Source organism: Strongylocentrotus purpuratus, unplaced genomic scaffold, assembly GCF_000002235.5.
Source record: "Strongylocentrotus purpuratus isolate Spur 01 unplaced genomic scaffold, Spur_5.0 spur5_scaffold_21, whole genome shotgun sequence".
Taxonomy (NCBI): domain Eukaryota; kingdom Metazoa; phylum Echinodermata; class Echinoidea; order Camarodonta; family Strongylocentrotidae; genus Strongylocentrotus; species Strongylocentrotus purpuratus.
In genome coordinates, this window is record NW_022145607.1 from 10,203,297 (window position 1) to 10,224,555 (window position 21,259).

Consider the following 21,259-nt stretch of genomic DNA (forward strand, 5'->3'; position numbering starts at 1 on the left):
ATGATCAAAATGAGTATTCCATGTTAGTTTACAGTCAATAAGATTAGAAGACCAATAAATTTAGTGGAGTTTATCTGGGTTAAGGGTAAGCCATTAACCAGAACTTGTCCTGGTAGCTCAAATAATAGTGTATTGCTGAAAATTATGAAATTAGTTTTGTTAAAATTCAGGGACAATTTGTTTGCTTGTATCCATTCAACTACAAACAGCACCTTGAACGTTCGGATCCCGGGGTTCGGATTAAATTAACATAAACAAGTTCTGTAGCTCTATGTAATTCTTACCGCAATTTTTTTGCCATAGTCATGTGTAAATGAAAGTATGCGGATGAAAATGGAGTTATACGAGCTCTTTCTTTTATGACGGTTTGTCAGAGGAATGAGATATTCAATATAAGGCAAAGGTCCCATTTCAAGGTACATACGGTTTGCATAATTTATTAAAACAGATACAGATTGCAAAGAACATAAACAGAAAAAAAAAAAAAAAAAAAAAAAAGACTGCCAAAATGCTATTAATGCTTGCCTATTCGAGAATCGTGGCGGTGCGGGTTGCGAATTTGAAAGCATTTACGTGCATTTTTAAAATTTGAACGCGCTTTTTTACACGTTTATGTGAGGAAAAAAAAAATCATCAAATCGCATGGTAATGCAATTAAATTGAATGAACTAATTAGCTTTTTGAATGTTGATCTCGGTTATCATTCAAATTCGCTCGAAATAGAATGATCGCATCGTTAAATCGGATGCAACTCTGATGAAATTTGGGCGGGAAAACCTATAGTAACAATATAAGGTAGCGCGATTATACAGTGCGTCCCAGAAAAAACGAAACCGAGAAGTATCGATGTTCTATCATAACTTAATCACAACTATAATTAATGAATGATACATATTTGGAAAGCTTAGAGTCTCCTCTTTCGTGTGATGCTACTCAGATATTGCATATTTCACGCATGAGTGATTAAAAGCAATTTGAAGGAAGGAAACCAAAAAGACATTTGGCGGGCGGTATCTGAATTTCAAAGAAAAATTCACATTTCTAGAAAGTTGAGTTTCTGCCCTTTCGTATGACACCTCAATCAGGAAAATGAGCGAGGAATGACAAAGTTCTGTTTGTTTAAAGTGGTGCTTGCATTTCCATAATTTTATTAAACGAATTCGTTTTCACTGGCTGCCTGCTGTATCAATAAACGAAATTAACAAAAGACTTAACTCCGTTTCGTTAACAATCAGCCGTAGACGAGAGTTTTCATGCATGGCTGATTGTCAACGAAACAGAGTTAAGTCTTTTGTCAAATCTGCTTTTTGCTACGGCAGGCACACAGTGAAAACGAATTCGTTTGTTAAAATTATGAAAATGTAAGGGCTACTTTAAACAAACAGAACTTTGTTATTCCTGGCTCATTTTTCTTGATTGAGGTATCATATGAAAGAGCAGAAAATGAACTTTCTAGAAATATGAATATTTCTTTAAAATTCAGATATCGCCCGCCAAATTACTTTTAGTTTCCTTCTTTCAAATTGCTTTTAATCACTCATGCGTGAAATATGCATCACGTGAGTAGCACAAACTGAAAGAGGAGACTCTAAGCTTTCCAAATATGTATCATTCATTAATTATGGTTGTGATTAAGTTATGATAAAACATCGATACTTCTCGGTTTCGGTTTTTCTGGGACACACTGTATACTACCACACTACTACTACTACTACTACTACTATTAAAACTACCAATATACTACTACTACTTCTACTACTACTACTACTACTACTACTACTACTACTATTACTGCTGCTGCTGTTGCTGCTGCTGCCACTACTACTACTACTACTACTGCTACTACTACTGCTGCTTCTACTACTTCTACAACTTTTGAAACTGGTGCTACTACTACTACCACTACTTTCATTACTGATAACCATCACACGTATCTCTAGGTTCCTATATGACTGTTATGCTACTCGTTTGGGATCAAGTCATTCGTCCTTAGATTAATGGTCAGATTTTTGGTCAATTTATCCCAGAAATATTCCTGTCCTCTCACGTTCTCATTCCAGTGAATATAGGGTCTGCCATCATTTAGGTACAACCTCGCCAAGAATGGCATTTCATCATCTGGGATGTCTTCGAGAAAGACTACGACTACGAATTCAGTCAGAGTGTCACTCACGTGGTCCATGGCCGTCCGGAACTTGAGTATGAACCAGTGGTCTTGCACTGCAGCTCTACTAAGCACTATGATGGTCTTGTAACTGTGGCTCACCACGTAATCGACGGAATCTAAGTAATGCATACCCAACACAAGGTCTTGGTCACCATAGACGTTCCTCTGAAACTGTGGTAGCCGTTCTTTGAGAGCCGGTCGGAGCTGTTCGCGAATCCATTCTTCGTCATCTTCGTCATCGTCGTAGAAAATGATGTTCACGTCAAACTCGTAGTCGTTGTGGTCTCGAGCGTTTCGCATCTCTTTATAGCCCACTGCGGCCAGTTTCAAGAGGAATAGTTTGTACCTCAACTGCCATCGGTAGTGATACAACAGCACGCTGATTACAACCAAGCTAATGGAGGCGAGGGGAATCAGAGAGAATAGACCATAGTTTATTATACAGAGTTCATTTGGATCAAAATCAAGCAGGAGTTTCTCACGAAGAGGCTCTAGAGATGCTGGCGAACAGATAGTGTCTTGCTTGTTTTTCAGGCGTGTAGGTCCATTTAACCAATCAATGAGCCACTTTAGATCACAGTTACAACTAATTGGGTTCGTTGATAGATCGAGTGATAAAATGGAGGAAAAGATCGGCTTGAAAGTGCTTTGATTAAGGCCCGTTAATCTGTTGTTGGCCAAGGAAAGATTTGTGAGCTTCAAGTTATTTGAGAACATTTGTTCCTCCAAGAAGTCGATACGATTTTCTTTAAAACTAATACTCTTTATTTGACCCAACCCCGACAACACATCATCATGAATATGCTGGATGAAGTTTCCCTCCAAAGTCAACTTCTGAAGCGATTCCAATCCCGAGAAGACAAGAGGATGTAGATTTCTAATTCCGCAATAGTCTAGATTTAGCCATTGTAAAGCAGAGAGTTGCCGGAATATCCCTGGCGGTATATCGCGTATAAAACTCAGGTGAGGGTTAATACTCAAGTCCAAATGACTAAGATCAAATAATCCATCGAATAGAGACGCGTTTGTAGTTGCATTCCATAAAATCAGGACGTAAAGGTCAGAGTGTCTCATGGTTAAATTAACAAGAGATTGTAAATGTTGAAACGATTCTCCTGGTTGAAAAGGAAGGAAGTCTGTAGGAAGAGAGTTAAGGAAAAGTGACCTTAATAATGGGGCGTCCAATTCAAAAACAGTTAATCGACTTCCGGTCAAATCAATGGTTTGAATATTGTCAAGTCCCGAAAAGGCCGTCAGCTCAAAGACAGAGAGGAGATTGTTCGAGCTCATGTCTAATAAAGTTAAATTTCCTAAACCGCGAAATACAGATGCAGATATTTCTGTAATCAGATTACCGGATAAGTCGAACTCCGATAAGTCCACTGTCCAAATCTGATTGTGAGTATTTATTTGTCTTACTTTGTTGTCGTTGATTGCCAGTACTTTTAATGCATTCATGCCGTCGAAAAAGTCTGGTTGAATTTCGAATATGGGGAGTTTGTTATCACTGAAACTGAGTTCTCTCAGTTTTGTCAAATTTGAGAAGACTAAATGATGGAGGCTATTCAGGTCGTTGAATTTTAGGTCCAGAACAGAGAGAGAAGAATTGCGTAGAGGATCAAAGAAACCTTTAGGAAACGCACCAACAGAACCATACTCGATTGTTAGCTGTTCGATGTCAGATTTTGAGATTCCGAGGACGATGTTCGCTAGCACCTCGAAACTTAAATTGTAGCGACCTAGCACCAAAGAGCGAACATGTAGTGATGCGATCACATCAGGGTCTACTGATTTGATATGGTTTCCTCCAAGATCTAGAGTATCAGTGTGGCACACAAAGGTGAAATCTCTCGACGTAAGGTGTTGTATCCGATTGATCATCATGTTTACAGTGCCGACCATGCCACAAGAACTTAAATTGATGAAGGAGAGCGAGTTGTTCAACAGATATGCAGTATCTAGATGTGGACTCCACTTTAGAGTGTCATTGGGGAGCGACTTCAAGTTTGATGACGTTAAATCGAGAATGGAAAGCTGTGCAGACATCATAAAAACGCCTGTTGCTGGAAGCGCAAGACGCTGGTTGTAGGATAGGTCCAAGTGCATCAAACCCCTGAGGGGGTAAAAAGCGGCGGATTCTATCGCTCTTATATCGTTAAAAGAAATGTCCAAGGAGTTGATTAGAGGGTATACTTCAAACGAGGAGTTCAAGAGTTTGGTGATATTGTTATGAGACAAGTCAAGCACCTCGGCATCCCCAGAAAGATTCTGGGGAACCGTATTCAGGCCTTTATTGCTGCAAGAAGCTTTTTTCAGTTCAAGGTTCTGATCGCATCCATGAAAAGATTTGTCCATGTCCAGACTTAATGATGTCATCGCCGAATCTCCATCGTGTCGATGTAAAGATTGAAAGGACGAGCTGACGAGGAGACAAGCGACAAGCAATGGGTACAAGATTGAGCCTTTTGCCATGACGTCAATAAATCACCTCTAAAAAAAAAAGGAAAGATACACCTTCGTAAGATGATAATATATCGCTCTTGAATATAATGCTAACACAAGCTCATGGAAGCATAACAAAATTGCTATCCTTTGCTGCAAACAGTCAGCCTCATTTTTGAGCTGTGCAAAGGCGCTCAGATTTGTTTTCCTTAAGAAATTGTGGCTATGATGTTCTTAATTTGTAATTAAATATAGGTTCGGGAAACAATTATGAACGTTTTCAGACGAAACTAAAAGTAATATTGCATTTCCCTTAAAACAATTAAACATTTACAAGTAATAAAATCCCACGCAAAACCAAATGAGATATTATAACGGTTATGTGTTAAAGAATACAAAGGAAAATATTTGATATCAAATGGAAGTTAACACCGACATTAAATATAATTGGCCTACTAGTAGGCAATTAAAACCTGAAACTCTTTACACAGAAATAATACAGAAATATCAATATCATTACACGCTCTTTCTACTTTCAGATATGTTGAAGTGGTATAATGAAATACCACATTTCTTAACATCGCAAATATTAATTAACATAATTATATGATTAATGTGATAGAACGGACAAAGTTCCTGAAGTAGGTGTTCCCGTCTTACGCTCATATGACATACCTGATCACGCTCACGAAGGTGAAGAAATGGTAAAGTTGTGAGAAAGTTGTGAAATGGTGGGGAATTATCCAAACGTATTCTGGGATAACTATATTTATCCATCACCCTTCTCCAATTAAATAATGAACTGGTAATCACAACGCAAGAATTCCATTCATATTAATTTAAAAAGCTAGCCCATTTCGTACACGACAAGTATGAATATCGAAGACTGGTATAGTATATAGTATCGCCCACATATTGAAAAGCTGCTACGATACTGTAATTTTACAACTCTAAAAACTGTTACACGAGTTATCCTATTGATGCAAGTTATTGATATGTTCAAAATGAAGTTTAATTGAGTTATATTAATCACAGAAACTAATCATGAAAACAATTGATGAAAGACATCATAAGGACAGAGCTGAGACTCGATTATAAGGTTTCTGATGGCCAGGCTGAAATGAAGTCATCTTCAAAATTATAATTTTAACAGGATTACTCTGCCCAACAAGTGCGTGCTTGGTAGCTAACATCTGGGCTCTCAGCTTGTAGTAGTATACTCCGTGTGATCGTGAATCAAGCGTCTTCTCTAAAGCTGCAGACGGCGAGGGACGTGCTCTGATTACTCAAGCTCAGTGGCGTAATGAGCAAAACTTTTTTTTTGTGTGTGTGAGGGGGGGGGGGGGGCAGACAATTTTTTTCTCGCATCACCCCCACTCTTACATGCAGGCTCCGCTGAACGTTATTCAAAGTGGGGTCTAGGGGCAAAGCCCCGGCGGGGGTCAAGGGGCGGAGCCACCGAAGCTCAAGCAGGAGTGGGAATCAGTAACAGTTCCAGGAATTTCTTACGAGGGGGGGGGGGGGGCACAAAATGGTATGGGGTGAAATATATGTAAAGCGATGAGCGACAGAGCGAGGCTTTAGCGGCGAGGGAGCGGAGTGACCCAGCAGGAGTGGGTCTGGGAGGGGGTTGCTGACCCCCTCTCAGAGTAGGAAGTATTTGCAATTTTCAGGCATTTCCTGGAGTAATAAGACGTAAAATTGCTTTTTCCTTCCCCCTCCAAGAGAAGGGATCTTTTGCAAATTGAGAACCACATTTGTCGCATTAATGTCCACCGGCACTTCCCGGAAAAAACGAGGCCTTCTAATTGGTTAGAAGTTAAGAGAAAAGTGATCTGTCACGTCGTGAGACGTTGTATATGCTTCGTTGCCGTACAATGCTTATTGGTCCGGCTCTTCACCAGTAGTACTTGCAAGCATTATCTCGAGTGTATAAACTGTGTTGTTATCAGGGGCGTCGTTACACCTTATTCATTGGGGGAGGAGGGGGGGGGGGGGGCGGGGGGTGTAAAGGTCACCGATTACCGACAAAACTAGCCATCAATTACCGTAAAATATATTGATGCCAATGTTCCAATGTCTGTAAATTTAATTTTGAAGCTTCGACACTTCATTAAATTATTAGAGAAGGAAGACGATCTCCATTCTCTCTGAATCTGTTTTCCTCTCCACCATCTACCTCCCCTCTCATTCCCTCTCTCCCCCCAATCCATTTCTCTTTCTCTTGATATCATGTTTCTATCTCTTCACGTTTAAACTAGGGGCGGGGGGGGGGTGTTTAGAGAGAAAATATCTTTGCAAGGAGAAATTAGGATATCATAGCCGCCATGGCTCTATAAGAGGCCTAAAAAGAGAGGTGTGATGTTAAAGATACTATGTCCCTTTTGCAGCCAACATCAAATTCTGTAGAACTTTGCAGGAGTATATGAATATTTCATGTAGGCCTATGTCCTATCTGTGAAATCAGTGTCCTAATATTCAAATTATGCAAGGAAACCTGTTTACTTGCTAGACTTCACTATCAGACACTATTGAGTGACTGACAGGCCTTTTTCTTCTTTGGTAATAACATACATAACATGAGCTGTAAATGGTACATGGGCATTTGTCTATCAATAACCCACTTCTTGTAATGGCCAAAATCATACTGATTGAATCTGTGCGCAGCAGTAAACGTACGACCATTCCGTACAATTATTGGCTGAAAATCAGACTATTAATTATTGGCTCTATAGCTCTTAAGTCGATTCGACAGCTGTAAGTCGTTATTTTCCCACTTAAAGACATTAATGTTCATATTTCCGGGTAAAAATAATGTCCTAATTTTTCACTGGTTGTAAGAGGATAATCCCTCTCACTATATCTATGAATATCTTCTGTAAGTTTGTTTCGAAAAGGAAGCAGATTGCTGGGTTTGAAGTTCTCGTATTTCTTTCCCATATTTCCAGGTTCTCAAGTTTCCTTTAAGTGCTCACATTAATAGTTAAAGAAAGGGAACCAGGGGCCTGTTTCACTTGTAATCAATAACAAGCGCATAGCCAGGATTTCATTTTAGGCGGGGGGGGGGGCGGTAGTACAGTGAGCACTTACAGAGACGATTCGTTGTACCGTCCTCGACTCTTAATCCTTGTTTGAAACAAGTTCCCCTTCCTCCGCGCGTAGCGCAGAAGCTCTGCCGCTTCATTAAATTATTAATGAAAGAAGACGTTGTACCATTCTCAAACGACTCTTATTCTTAATCCTTGTCTGAATTCAGTTTCCCCCACTCCCGCGCGGAGGCTTTGACGGTTTATAAATTATTAGAGAAAGAAGACGATTCGTTATACCGTTCTCGACTCTTAATCCTTATCTGAATTCAGTCCCCCCCCCCCCCCCCCCCACCCGCGCGAAGCGCGGAAGCTTTGACGTTTCATTAAATTATTAGAGAAAGAAGACAATTCGTTGTACCGTTCTCGACTCTTAATCCTTTTTCTTCCTACGTCCTCTTTTTTTTTTGGGGGGGGGGCGACCGCCTCCACCGCCCCCCCCCCTGGCTACGCGCCTGATCAATAACAAGTTGAAATTGCTGTTATGAGCTACTGAAATCGTGGCATTTGATTGGCTGAGAGCCGATTTGTCATAATTTTGCATTGGTTATTGATAACAAGCTTTACGAAACGGAGAATGATTTAACACCCAGGTCAGTTCTTCGAAAGTGATGACAACACTGATTATAATGTTAAAAAATACTCAAATTAGATGGGGACACCCCGCTTCCTCCCACCACCCACTCGGATTAGGAGGGACCGCATGCGTGTTCCCAAAATCTCCGGTAAAGGGGTACTTTTTTTGCGCGACAAAGTCCGGCCCGCCATTAACGCGTCCCGAGATAGAGGGAGGGAGGGGGTTAGTTTCAAACAGAGGGAACATACATACGCGGCGTACCCTAAATAACACTGAGTGGGGGGGGGGGGGGGAACCAAATCCTCATTCTTTCTCGCTCTGTCCATCCATAGTTGTGATTTTTTCGTCTAAACTGTGAGAATCACATAGGCACACCTTAATTTTTCTGAAATACGATATAATAATAATAATAATAATATTTAATTTTTATTTAGCGCTTAATGCAAAATCTCTAAGCGCTTTACAAATATACTATTACGCCGGTCAGTGCTTTGACACAGCATCTTACACTGAAAAGGTGAACTATCATACAACAATGTGAAGGTTTGTGGGAAGTATTTTTTTTATTTTATTGCAAACAAGCAAATTTTGTTGTGACTGGCATAATTTATAGAGAGTACAACAAATGTATACATTTATAAAGCACTAAACTATTCCCCACTCGTATTTGCAGATATCGGAATTCTTGAAGATCCTCAATCAAGATTTTATATGTTGGAGTGTTCATATAAAATGCTGGTGTTAATTCTTCCAAAATCGGATCGCAGTCATATTGCGTACTGTGCGCTAATCCTTAGAGTATAATAGGAATCAGTAAGTAGAAGCCCTTAAATGCTAATTCTCTTATTCAGCAAATATGAAATAATCATGATACAGCTGCAGTCATGGTGATTGCAATCCTTATATTGAAAGAAGAAAGAAACTGCCGATACAAGTACTATAAAGATTTGTGTTCAACCATTTCATAAAGTCATCATACCACTATAATGTCCTAAATTGTCCTAGCCGTAAGAGGGAAATCTCCCTCACTCCATAACTAATTTCATAATCTCACTTTCTATCTCATATTTTCAGGTTCTCAAGTTTCTCCAAGTGCTAACGTTATTAGACAAAGAAGGGGAACCAGGGGCCTGTTTCATAAAACTTGTCATCAATTAATGATAAGTTACAATAACTGGTATGAGCTACTGGAATCGTGGCATTTGAATTGCTGAGAGCAAACTTGGCATAGAAATTTAGCATTTGTTATTGATAACAAGTTATATGAAACAGGGCCCAGGTCAGTTATTTCGAAAGTGCAATACAACCCTGATTATTATGATTAAAAATGTTCAAATTAGACGGGGACATCCCATCCTCTTCCTTTCTCGCTCCGTCCATCCATAGTGTTGTGACCCTTTTGTCTAAACTGTGAGAAACACAGACATACATTAATTTTGCTGTAATACGATATTATGTTCCTTTGGCACAGCGTCTTACACTGAAAAGGTGAATTACATGTATCATACAACAATGTGAAGATTTGTGTGAAGTATTTTTTTTATTTTATTGAAAACAAGCATTTTTTTCTTGTGACTGGCATAATTTACAGAAATTACAACTAATATATACATTTATAAAGCACTAAGCTATTCCACACTCATGTTCGACATGTTCGATGGCGAGAATTTCTATATTTTCAGATATCGGTATATTCTTGAGGAAATCTCATTGACACCGAGATATTTAAGATTCAATTTTGAAAAATAGCAAATGAGACAATGAGAAAAGCCCTTAATTTTACCTCGAATTATCAATATAACTCCTTGTGATTTGTTCCAAATCGTAGTCTACAGAAAAAAATCACCATTAAAGAGGTTTAATAGACATGGTATTTTGATTACCTTGAAAAGATTCACTCCTCCATAAACACTTACACTTACAATGTACGTTTGCCGGCGCACACAACATGATCCGACTGCGAACCCATTTTTGAAGGACTGATTTCATTTATATTATTTATTGAAATGTAAACAAAGAACGTTTGGCTGATTTCGATTGTAAATGATAATAAGAATACTAACAACAATAACTGTAGTGCTTTTAAGCCTTCTAGACACAATTAATTCCGAATCGGCTTCAAATCGTAGACAATCGTATTACTGGTATGACGTCACTGAGATTCTGAGCCGATTTAGCTCTTTCTACGTCATCATCATCTAGTGCCGTCCCTTTAGAAGGGGTTGGCGGCTATGCACCTCCAAAAAGTCCCCTAAAAGTTAGATTTTATCAACTACATGAATAAAAAGATCCTCAATCATTAAGATTTTACATTTCGGAATGTTCATATAAAATGCTGTTAATTGTTAATGCTTCTAAAATCGGATCGCAGTCAGATTGTGTAGTGTGTGTTTATCCTTAGAGTAATAGGAATCAGTAAGTTGAAGCCTTTACATGCTAATTTTCTTATTCAGCAAATATGAAATAATGATGATACAGCTGCAGTCATGGTGATTGACATCCTTATATTGGAAGAAGATAGAAACTGCCGATACAAGTACTACAATATACATACATACATACATACATATTGGTATTTATTCAGCCCCTTTACATGAACATGCTCAAGGCGCTTTACATTTTAAAATACAAACATAGTAGTTATATACTCTCCAAGTGCATTACACTCTAAAAAATGACAATTACAAAGAAAACAAATGAGTTTTTAAATGTTTCTTAATATATACAGATTTTTCTTCAAGCATGCCATAAAGTCATCATATCACGAGGATAAACGCTACGTCTATGATTGCCAATTATCTTACCGATTTTCTAACCGGAACAGATTTTATTTTCAATGTATACCTAATAGCAGAAAGAAGAACAACAACATCAACAACAACAATGGTGATGATGATGATAACAACAATAATAATAATAATAATAATAATAATAATAATAATAATAATAATAATAATAATAATAATAACAATGATAATAATCATTAATGATCGTGCATATAAGAATATTAAGATGACAATTATTATTGTAACAATATTATTAGGGCGATTGTACTACTACTACTACTACTACTACTACTTCTACTATTACTACTTCTTCTACTACTACTAATACTACTAATACTACTACTACTACTACTACTTCTACCACTTTTATTACCGATTACCATCACACGTATCTCTATATTCCTGCATCATGCTGCTACTCGTTTGGGATCAAGTCATTCGTTTTTAAATTAATGGTTAGATTTTTGGTTAATGCATCCCAGAAATATTCTTGTCCTCTCACGTTCTCAGTCCAGTGGATATAGGGTCTGCCATCACTGAGGTACAACCTCGCCAAGAATGGCATTTCATTATCAGGGATGTCTTCGAGGAAGACCACGACTACGAATTCAGTCAGAGTGTCACTCACGTGGTCCATGGCCGTACGGAACTTGAGTATGAACCAGTGGTCGTGCACAGCAGCTCTGCTAAGTACTATGATGGTCTTGTAACTATGGCTCACCACGTAATCGACGGAATCTAAGTAATGCATACCCAACACAAGGTCTTGGTCACCAAAGACGTTCCTATGAAACTGTGGAAGCCGTTCTTCGAGAGCCGGTCGGAGCTTTTCGCGAATCCATTCCTCGTCATCTTGGTCATCGTCGTAGAAAATGATGTTCACGTCAAACTCGTAATCATTGTGGTCGCGAGCGTCTCGCATCTCTTTAAAGCCTAGTACCGCTAGTTTTAAGAGAAAGAGTTTGTTCCTCAACTGCCATCGGTAGTGATACAACATCACACTGATTACAACCAAGCCAATGGAGGCAAGGGGAATCAGAAGGAATAGACCATAGTTTATTGTACAGAGTTCATTCGGATCAAAATGAAGCAGGGGTTTCTCACGAAGAGGCTCCAGAGATGCTGACGAACAGATAGTTTTGTCCTTGTGTTTCAAGCGTATTGGTTCATTTAACCAATCAATAAGCCACTTTAGATCACAGTTACAAACAATTAGGTTCATTGATAGATCAAGTGATAACATGGAGGAAAAGATCGGCTTGAAAGTCCTTTGATTAAGGTGCGTTAATTTGTTGTTGGCCAAGGAAAGTTGTGTGAGCTTACAGTTATTTAAGAACATTACTTCCTCCAAGTACGCAATACGGTTTCCTCTTAAATTGATACTTGTTATTTGACCCAACCCTGACAATACATCCTCATGAATATGCTGGATGTAGTTTCCTTTCAAACTCAACTTCTGAAGCGATTCCAACCCCGAGAAGACAAGAGGATGTAGAGTTTCAATGTGGCAGTAGTCAAGATTTAGCTCTTGTAAAGCAGAGAGTTGCTGGAATATCCCTGGCGGTAGGCCTGAATATATTTCCCAAATGTTACCTATCCAACGATTACTACTCAAATCCAAATGATTGAGATCCAATAATCCATCGAAAAGAGACGCGTTTGAAGTTGGATTCCATATGTCCTCCCAGTCAAGGAAAGATTCTATCATGCTTAAATTAACAAGGGATTGTAAATATTGAAACGATTTTCCTGGTCGCAAAATAAGAAACCATGAATCAAGAGAGTTAAGGAAAAGTGATGTTAATAAAGGCGTGTTCAGTTCGAGATGAGCTATACTACTTCCGGTCAGATCAATGGTTTGAATATTGTCAAGTCCCGAAAAAGCCGTCAACTGAAAGACAGAAAGGTGTTTGTTCGAGCTCATGTCTAAGAAAGTTAAATTTCTTAAACCGCGAAATACAGATGCAGATATTTCTGTAAGCAGATTGCCAGATAAGTAAAACTCCGATAAGTCCACTGTCCAAGTGTGATCGTAAGGATTTAATAGTCTTATTTGGTTGTTGTTGATTATCAGTACCTTTAATAGATTCATGCCGTCGAAATACTCTGGGTGAATTTCGACTATGGGGAGTTTGTTATCACTGAAATTAAGTTCTCTGAGTTTTGTCAAATTTGAGAAGACTAAAGGATGAAGGCTAGTCAGATTGTTGCCTTTGAAGTTCAGAACAGAGAGAGAAGAATCGCGAAGGGGATCAAAGAAACCTTTAGGAAATGCACTAATAGAACCTTCTACGATTGTAAGCTGTTCTATGTCTGATTTTGAGATTCCGAGGATGATATTCGCCAACACCTCGTAACTCAAACGGTAGTAACCAAGTATCAAAGAGCGAACATGTAATGATGCAATCACATCAGGGTCTACTGATTGGATAGGGTTATCTTTAAGATCTAGAGTATCAGTTTGGCACACAAAGATGAAGTCTCTCGCCGTAAGGTGTTTTAGTCGATTTTCAGTCATGTCTACAGTGTCGGCCATGTCACAAGAACTTAAATTGATGAAGGAGAGCATGCTGTGGGACAGATCTGCAGTATGTAGATGTGGAATCCAGTGTAGAGTGTCATTTGGGAGCGACTTCAAGTTTGTATACGTTAAATCGAGAGTGGAAAGCTGTGAAGACATCCTAAAGACACCTGTTGCTGGAAGCACAAGACGCTGGTTACCGGATAAAGACAGGTACATTAAGCCTTTGAGGGGGTAAAAAGCGGCGGATTCTATCGCTCTTACATGGTTAAAAGAAATGTCCAAGGTGTTAGATTAGAGGGTATACTTCAAACGAGGAGTTGAAGAGTTTGGGTATCTTGTTCACAGACAGGTAAAGCACCTCGGTATCCTCAGAAAGATTCTGGGGAACCGTGTCCAGGTCTTTATCGCTGCAAGAAGCTTTTTTCAGTTCAAGGTTCTGATCGCATCCATGGAAAGATTTGTCCATGTCCAGTATTAATGATGTCATCGCCGAATCTCCATCGTGTCGATGTAAAGATTGAAAAGACGAGCTCACGAGGAAGCAAGCGACGAGCAATGGGTACAAGATTGAGCCTTTTGCCATGACGTCAATATATCACCTCTGATAAAGGAAAGGTACACCTTCGTAAGATGATAATATAACGCTCTTGAATATAATGCTAACACAAGCTCAAGGAAGCATAACAAAATTGCTATCCTTTGCTGCAGACGGTCATCCTCATTTTGAGCTGTGCAAAGGCGCTCAGATTTGTTTTCCTTAAAAATTGTGGCTATGATGTTCTTAATTTGTAATTAAATATAGGTTCGGGAAAAAATTATGAACGTTTTCAGACGAAACTAAAAGTCATATTGCATTTCCCTTAAAACAATTAAACATTTACAAGTAATAAAATCCCACGCAAAACCAAATGAGATATTATAAAGGTTATGTGTTAAAGAATACAAAGGAAAATATTTGATATCAAATAGAAGTTAACACCGACATTAAATATAATTGGCCTACTAGTAGGCAATTAAAACCTGAAACTCTTTACACAGAAATAATACAGAAATATCAATATCATTACACGCTCTTTCTACTTTCAGATATGTTGAAGTGGTATAATGAAATACCACATTTCTTAACATCGCAAATATTAATTAACATAATTATATGATTAATGTGATAGAACGGACAAAGTTCCTGAAGTAGGTGTTCCCGTCTTACGCTCATATGACATACCTGATCACGCTCACGAAGGTGAAGAAATGATAAAGTTGTGAGAAAGTTGTGAAATGGTGGGGAATTATCCAAACGTATTCTGGGATAACTATATTTATCCATCACCCCTCTCCAATTAAATAATGAACTGGTAATCACAACGCAAGAATTCCATTCATATTAATTTAAAAAGCTAGCCCATTTCGTACACGACAAGTATGAATATCGAAGACTAGTATAGTATATAGTATCGCCCACATATTGAAAAGCTGCTACGATACTGTAATTTTACAACTCTAAAAACTGTTACACGAGTTATCCTATTGATGCAAGTTATTGATATGTTCAAAATGAAGTTTAATTGAGTTATATCAATCACAGAAACTAATCATGAAAACAATTGATGAAAGACATCATAAGGACAGAGCTGAGACTCGATTATAAGGTTTCTGATGGCCAGGCCGAAATGACGTCATCTTGAAAATTAGAATTTTAACAGGATTACTCTGCCCAACAAGTGCGTGCTTGGTAGCTAACATCTGCGTTCTCAGCTTGTAGTAGTATACTCCGTGTGATCGTGAATCAAGCGTCTTCTCTAAAGCTGCAGACGGCGAGGGACGTGCTCTGATTGCTCAAGCTCAGTGGCGTAATGAGCAAAACTTTTTTTTGTGTGTGTGAGGGGGGGGGGGCAGACAATTTTTTTCTCGCATCACCCCCACTCTTACATGCAGGCTCCGCTGAACTTTTTTCAAAGTGGGGTCTAGGGGCAAAGCCCCGGCGGGGTCAAGGGGCGGAGCCACCGAAGCTCAAGGGGTATAGGCATCAGTAACAGTTCCAGGAATTTCTTACGAGGGGGGGGGGGGGGGGCACAAAATGGTATGGGGTGAAATATATGTAAAGCGATGAGCGACAGAGCGAGGCTTTAGCGGCGAGGGAGCGGAGTGACCCAGCGGGAGTGGGTCTGGGAGGGGGTTGCTGACCCCCTCTCAGAGTAGGAAGTATTTGCAATTTTGAGGCATTTCCTGGAGTAATATGACGGAAAATTGCCTTTTCCTTCCCCCTCCAAGAGACGGGATCTTTTGCAAATTGAGAACCACATTTGGCGCATTAATGTCCACCGGCACTTCCCGGAAAAAAAACGAGGCCTTCTAATTGGTTAGAAGTTAGAGAAAAGTGATCTGTCACGTCGTGAGATGTTGTATATGCTCCGTTGCCGTACAATGCACAAAGACTCTTTAACCCTATAAACCCGGGGAAAGGAACTACGTTTTTTTTTCCTCACTTTTCCCCCGGAAGCTTTTGACACTTCATTAAATTATTAGATAAAGAAGACGATCCGTTGTACCGTTTTCGACTCTTAATTCTTGTTTCGCCCCTCCCGCGCGAAGCGCGGAAGCTTTCTCGTTATTAGAGAAAGAATTACGATTCGTTGTATTGTGTCATTGTCTGAATTCAGTTCCCCCCTCCTGAGTGAAGCGCAGAATTAAGCTTTGTCTGAAATCATTTTCGCCCATCCCGCGCGTAGGGCGGAAGCTTTCACGTTTCATTAAAATATTAGTAGTCAGATGAAGGTATGGTATGACCCCAAAAAATTGCAACAAAAGGTGTTTCGACGGTTTCTGGTAGTATGTGACCTCGGAAAAAACATACTAAAAGTATACGGAAATCGAAGGTTCAGAAAGCTGTTATTTTCGAAATGGCGTCCAAGATGGCCGCCGACACTTTAAAATGGCCATAAATCACTTATTATCCATCCTAGAGACATAATTTTGGTGTGTATCCCATGGTTTCGGGGGTCAGAGAATCCATTAGGATAAGTTAGATGTTAAGCAGTGGTTCAGGAAACCACAAAATCCAATATGGCGTCCTAAGGACCACAAAACCACTAAGATTTCTCAATAGAGGGCACTTTTAATAAACAGGAAATGAACTTATAATGTTTCTCTCTCACCCTTATGGTGTCACCGACCCCCCCCCCCCCCAGGAAAAGGGACAATTCAACTAATGAAAGGTCATTGTCAGCACTGAGGTAGTGGCCGAGCGGGGGGGGGGGGGTGACAAAGACAAAGTAACAACTTAAAAATAATATCTAGACACACATTCCGTCCTTGTTTTCACGAAGTGACGGTAGTGAGGAAAATCGTCACGCAAAGTGAATGCAATTTTTTTTCACTACCGTCACTTCGTGAAAACAGCGACGATTCATAATACCTACCATACAATTACAAATGCCTAAAACTTTGTGATGTTCATGTCATCTTATAGCGAATACAAATGCAGATCTTCATGTTCCTTCATTTTGATGAAGAATGTACTTTAGTAAGGAAAAATCATCTTCTGCTTCACTATCAAGTGACTCGTTATATGGATTGTGGCATACATCAAATTGGCAAGGTCCACGCACACATGGTTTAAATACATGATAGTCTGTAACATCTGCAGGTACAGCAAGGTGTGCTACAAGCAGTACAGCAGTTGCAATGAATAAACTTAAGATTATAACTTATAATTCACTCTCCATCCATGCCATGACTTGGTAGTATGTTCTGAGGGAGAGGAATTTGGTGGAGGCTGGCGTAGGAGGGAGTCGCATTGGCAATTTTTTTGACAAACAAGTTGTATCGTAATGATGCAACTGAGTCATTACAGCAGCAACCAAACATGAAAGACATTGCTTTGATACCAAGTTCCTCTATTAGTTCGTGTGGCTGACTTGGAAGAAGGAAAGTACTAGCACTGGATTTTTAAGTGGGGCTGTATTTCACAAGCTTCTGGAAGACTGCTCTCTTTCCGATTCCGAATATCCTGGAAGTCGAATCGCAACCAGTGTAGGCATGTCGGAAAAGTAGTTGTGAGCATAGATCTTTACCCAGGTCCACTTTCAACTGCTTAATGTTCTACACCTTCAGAGCCTTGGCTGCATAGTAAGAGTGGAAGTATAGTTCCCTGCAATCTGCATCCGCGTAATGCAAGAGTAACACCAATAGGTCAGTGCCTCCTCAAATCAGACTAGTAGTCTGACGGCGAGAAGAATTCAGAGGGTGTATAACATTAAGCAGTTGAAAGTGGACCTGGGTAAAGATCTATGCTCACAACTACTTTTTCGACATGCCTATACACTGGTTGCGATTCGACTTCCCGGATATTCGGAATAGGAAAAAAAAAGCAGTCTTCCAGAAGCTTGTGAAATGCAACCTCACTTTGGAATCCTGTGTTAGTACTTTCCTTCTACCAAGTCAGCCAAAGTAACTAACTTAGAGGAACTTGGTATCAAAGCAATTACCGTCATGTTTGGTGGCCGCTGTAATGAATCAGTTGCATCATTACGATACAACTTTTTCGTCAAGAAAATTGCCAATGCAACTCCCTCCTACGTCAGCCTCCACCAAATGCACTCCCTCAAAACATACTACCAAGCTCGGGTTGGGGGGGGGGTTCGATTAGAAACCCCTACCTATTTTTAGGGGTAATTTTTCTCTATGTAAAGCCCACTTTTCACAATTTTCACAATGCAAACATCCGAAAATTTCGGAAATTTTGAAACCCATGTTTAGGGATTCTTGGTGACTCATTAGAGCGGCACACGCCTATATGTCTTAATATGTGAGTACCCCCCCCCCCCTCCCGGGCTACCAAGTCATGGGATGGGTGAAGAGCGAGAAGACACGAACGTCACAGACTGGGGCTGGAAATTAGACGACAATCATCTGGTTCCACTAATGTCAAATACGGAGGCTGCACCTAGTAATCTTCTTAATTTGATTCATTGCGACTTCTGTACTGCTTGTAGCACACCTCGCTATATCTTCAGGTGTTACGGACTACCATGTAATAGTGTGTGTGTGGACCTTGCTAATTTGATATATGCCACAATCCATATAACGAGTAACTTGATAATGAAGCAGAAGATGATTTTTTCCTTACTAAAGTACATTCCTCATCAAAATGAAGGAACATGAAGATCTGCCTGTGTATTCGCTATAAGATGACATGAACAACACGAGGTTTTAAAGATTATTTTTAAGCACTGCAACTGCTCCGCTCTTACGAATCGCCTTTATACATGTATGTGGCGTGTTATTGGATTAAAAAAAATGTATTTGCTGCACGATAAAAGGGCCGATACAAGAATATTATAATAATAATGTTATTTAATTGTTGTGTTCATGAATGAACATGGGAAGAAAAAAATCAGATGTAATTACAATGTTTTTTGTTTGTACGTGTTCATACGTGGCAATTAAATTCATGATATATAATAATAATAGCTACTCATAATACGAGAAGAGGGCTCGAACCTATTCAAAATATAAGTAGAGGTTCTCCAAATTTTTGAATTACTTAACACACAAATGATCCAGGACATTAACAAAGCACATGCTGTACAAGTTACAAAGAAATACAAGAATTATATCCTAAAACAACACAAAAATATGACAAAACTAAGAACACATAATGGAAGGCGGTCACGCAGGGCGTTCACTCACTCTATGAGTAATGTATTATTTTTGTTTTAATTAGGGGAAAGGGAAACTTTTTATTTCTTAAAAGGGTGCCGTGAACATGAAAACCCAGGTCGAAAAACCAGTAGGCTACTAGTCAACTGGTACCGGTTAAAATCAGTACATTCAACTGGTCTTTCATATGGAATTTAAAACAACGCTCTCTGGGACCAGTGAAAAAACCAGTTGACATCTGAAGATTCTGAGACCAGTTGAAAACCAATTGAGTATCAGATGAGACCATAACCAACTGATAATATATAATCAATACTGGCATCTGGCCACCAACTAGCCATATATACAGTGCGTCCCAGAAAAAACGAAACCGAGAATTATCGAGGTTTTATCATAATTTAATCACATTTATAATTAATAAATGACACATATTTGTAAATATCCTCCTCTTTCATTTAATGCAACTCCTATGATGCATATTTCACGCATGAGTGATCGAAATTAACTTGAAGAGAGGTAACCGAAAAGTCATTTGGCAGGCGGTACCTGAATTTCAAAGAGAAAATCACATTTCTAGAAAGTTGGGTTTCTGCCCTTTTATATGACACCTCAATCAGGAAAAAAGTGCAAGGAATGAAAAAGTTCTGTTCGTTTAAAGTAGCCCTTACATTTTCATAATTTTAGCAAACAAATTCGTTTTCACTGGCTGCCTGCCGTAGCAAAAAGCAGAATTGACAAAAGACTTAACTCCGTTTCGTTGACAATCAGCCATGCATGAAATTTTTCGTCTACGGCTGATTGTCAACGAAACGGATTTAAGTCTTTTGTTAATTTCGTTTGTTGATACGTCAGGCAGCCAGTGAAAACGAATTCGTTTAATCAAATTATCGAAATGCAAGCACTACTTTAAACAAACAAAACTTTGTTAAACCTGGCTCATTTTTCCTGATTGAGGTGTCATATGAAAGGGCAGAAACAGAAACACTTTCCGGAAATGTGATTTTCTCTTTGAAATTCAGATATCGTCCGCCAAACAATTTTTTGTTTTCCTCTCTTCAAATTGATTTTAATCACTCAGGCGTAAAATATGCATTATATGAGTTGCATCAAATGAAAGAGGAGGATCTAAGCTTTACAAATATGTGTCATTTATCAATTATAATTGTGATTAAGTTATGATAAAACATCAATAATTCTCGGTTTCGTTTTTTCTGGGACGCACCGTATAAACTCTTGCAATTACCCCATCACAAAGATCATATGAAGTGGATTAAAAATGAGTATCTTATTAAGTAAGCAGTTTAAAGCTCGTACATATAAAGCTCGAACATGTTTCCTGATTAGTAATTACATATATCAATATATATATGTTTACGTCTTAAATTAGATGTAAAATATGATCAGACATAATATATTTGTCAACGATTGACTAAGAAAATATAAACCAGAAAATTGATGTACATTGTCACATTTGCTTGACTTATCATGATAATTATATTTTCTGTGAAAACATGCAAATTAATCATGAATATGCATAAGATACAATGAACTGGTTTTTCAACTGGTGTATCAACTGGTATTCTACTGGTTTTCAACTGGTAAATCAGCTGGTAATCATCTACTGGTTTTCAACTGGTAAACCAACTGGTAATCATCTACTGGTTTTCAACTGGTAACTCAACTGGTAATCATCTGTGGTTTTCAACTGGTAAATCAACTGGCCTCATTATGTCAACTGGTAAATCGACTGGTCATCATATACTCGTTTTCAACTGGTAATCATTTACTGGTTTTCAACTGATAAATAAACTGGTAAACATTTACTGGTTTTCAACTGGTAAATCAACTGGTAATAATCTACTGGTTTTCAACTGGTAAATCAACTGGTAATCATCCGAACTGGTACCAGTTAGATACTGGTTTAAACTGGTACTGGTTTTATTTTCTACTGGTTTCCAACTGGTACCAGTTGATACAAGTAGTCTACTGGGCCAAGTATCAACTGGTATTCTATTTGTC

General features: G+C 38.9%; 2 protein-coding genes across 2 annotated transcripts; both read right to left on the reverse strand.

Moving 5' to 3' along the window:
• Positions 1-1,897: 1,897 nt before the first annotated feature.
• On the reverse strand, positions 1,898-4,610 carry LOC105439388 (toll-like receptor 3). The gene has a single exon (XM_030995242.1). The coding sequence runs from the start codon at positions 4,541-4,543 to the stop codon at positions 1,961-1,963; it is 2,583 nt and encodes an 860-aa protein (XP_030851102.1). The 5' UTR covers positions 4,544-4,610; the 3' UTR covers positions 1,898-1,960.
• A 6,781-nt stretch (positions 4,611-11,391) lies between these two features.
• On the reverse strand, positions 11,392-15,092 carry LOC105445616 (toll-like receptor 3). Its single transcript, XM_011681372.2, has one exon. It carries the CDS (start codon positions 13,796-13,798, stop codon positions 11,474-11,476), a length of 2,325 nt encoding a protein of 774 aa, XP_011679674.2. The 5' UTR covers positions 13,799-15,092; the 3' UTR covers positions 11,392-11,473.
• Positions 15,093-21,259: the final 6,167 nt, after the last annotated feature.

Excerpts from the sequence above, each read along its gene's own strand:
- LOC105439388 (XM_030995242.1), bottom strand. The coding sequence starts at position 4,543 with ATGACATCATTAAGTCTGGACATGGACAAATCTTTTCATGGATGCGAT.
- LOC105445616 (XM_011681372.2), bottom strand. The coding sequence starts at position 13,798 with ATGTACCTGTCTTTATCCGGTAACCAGCGTCTTGTGCTTCCAGCAACA.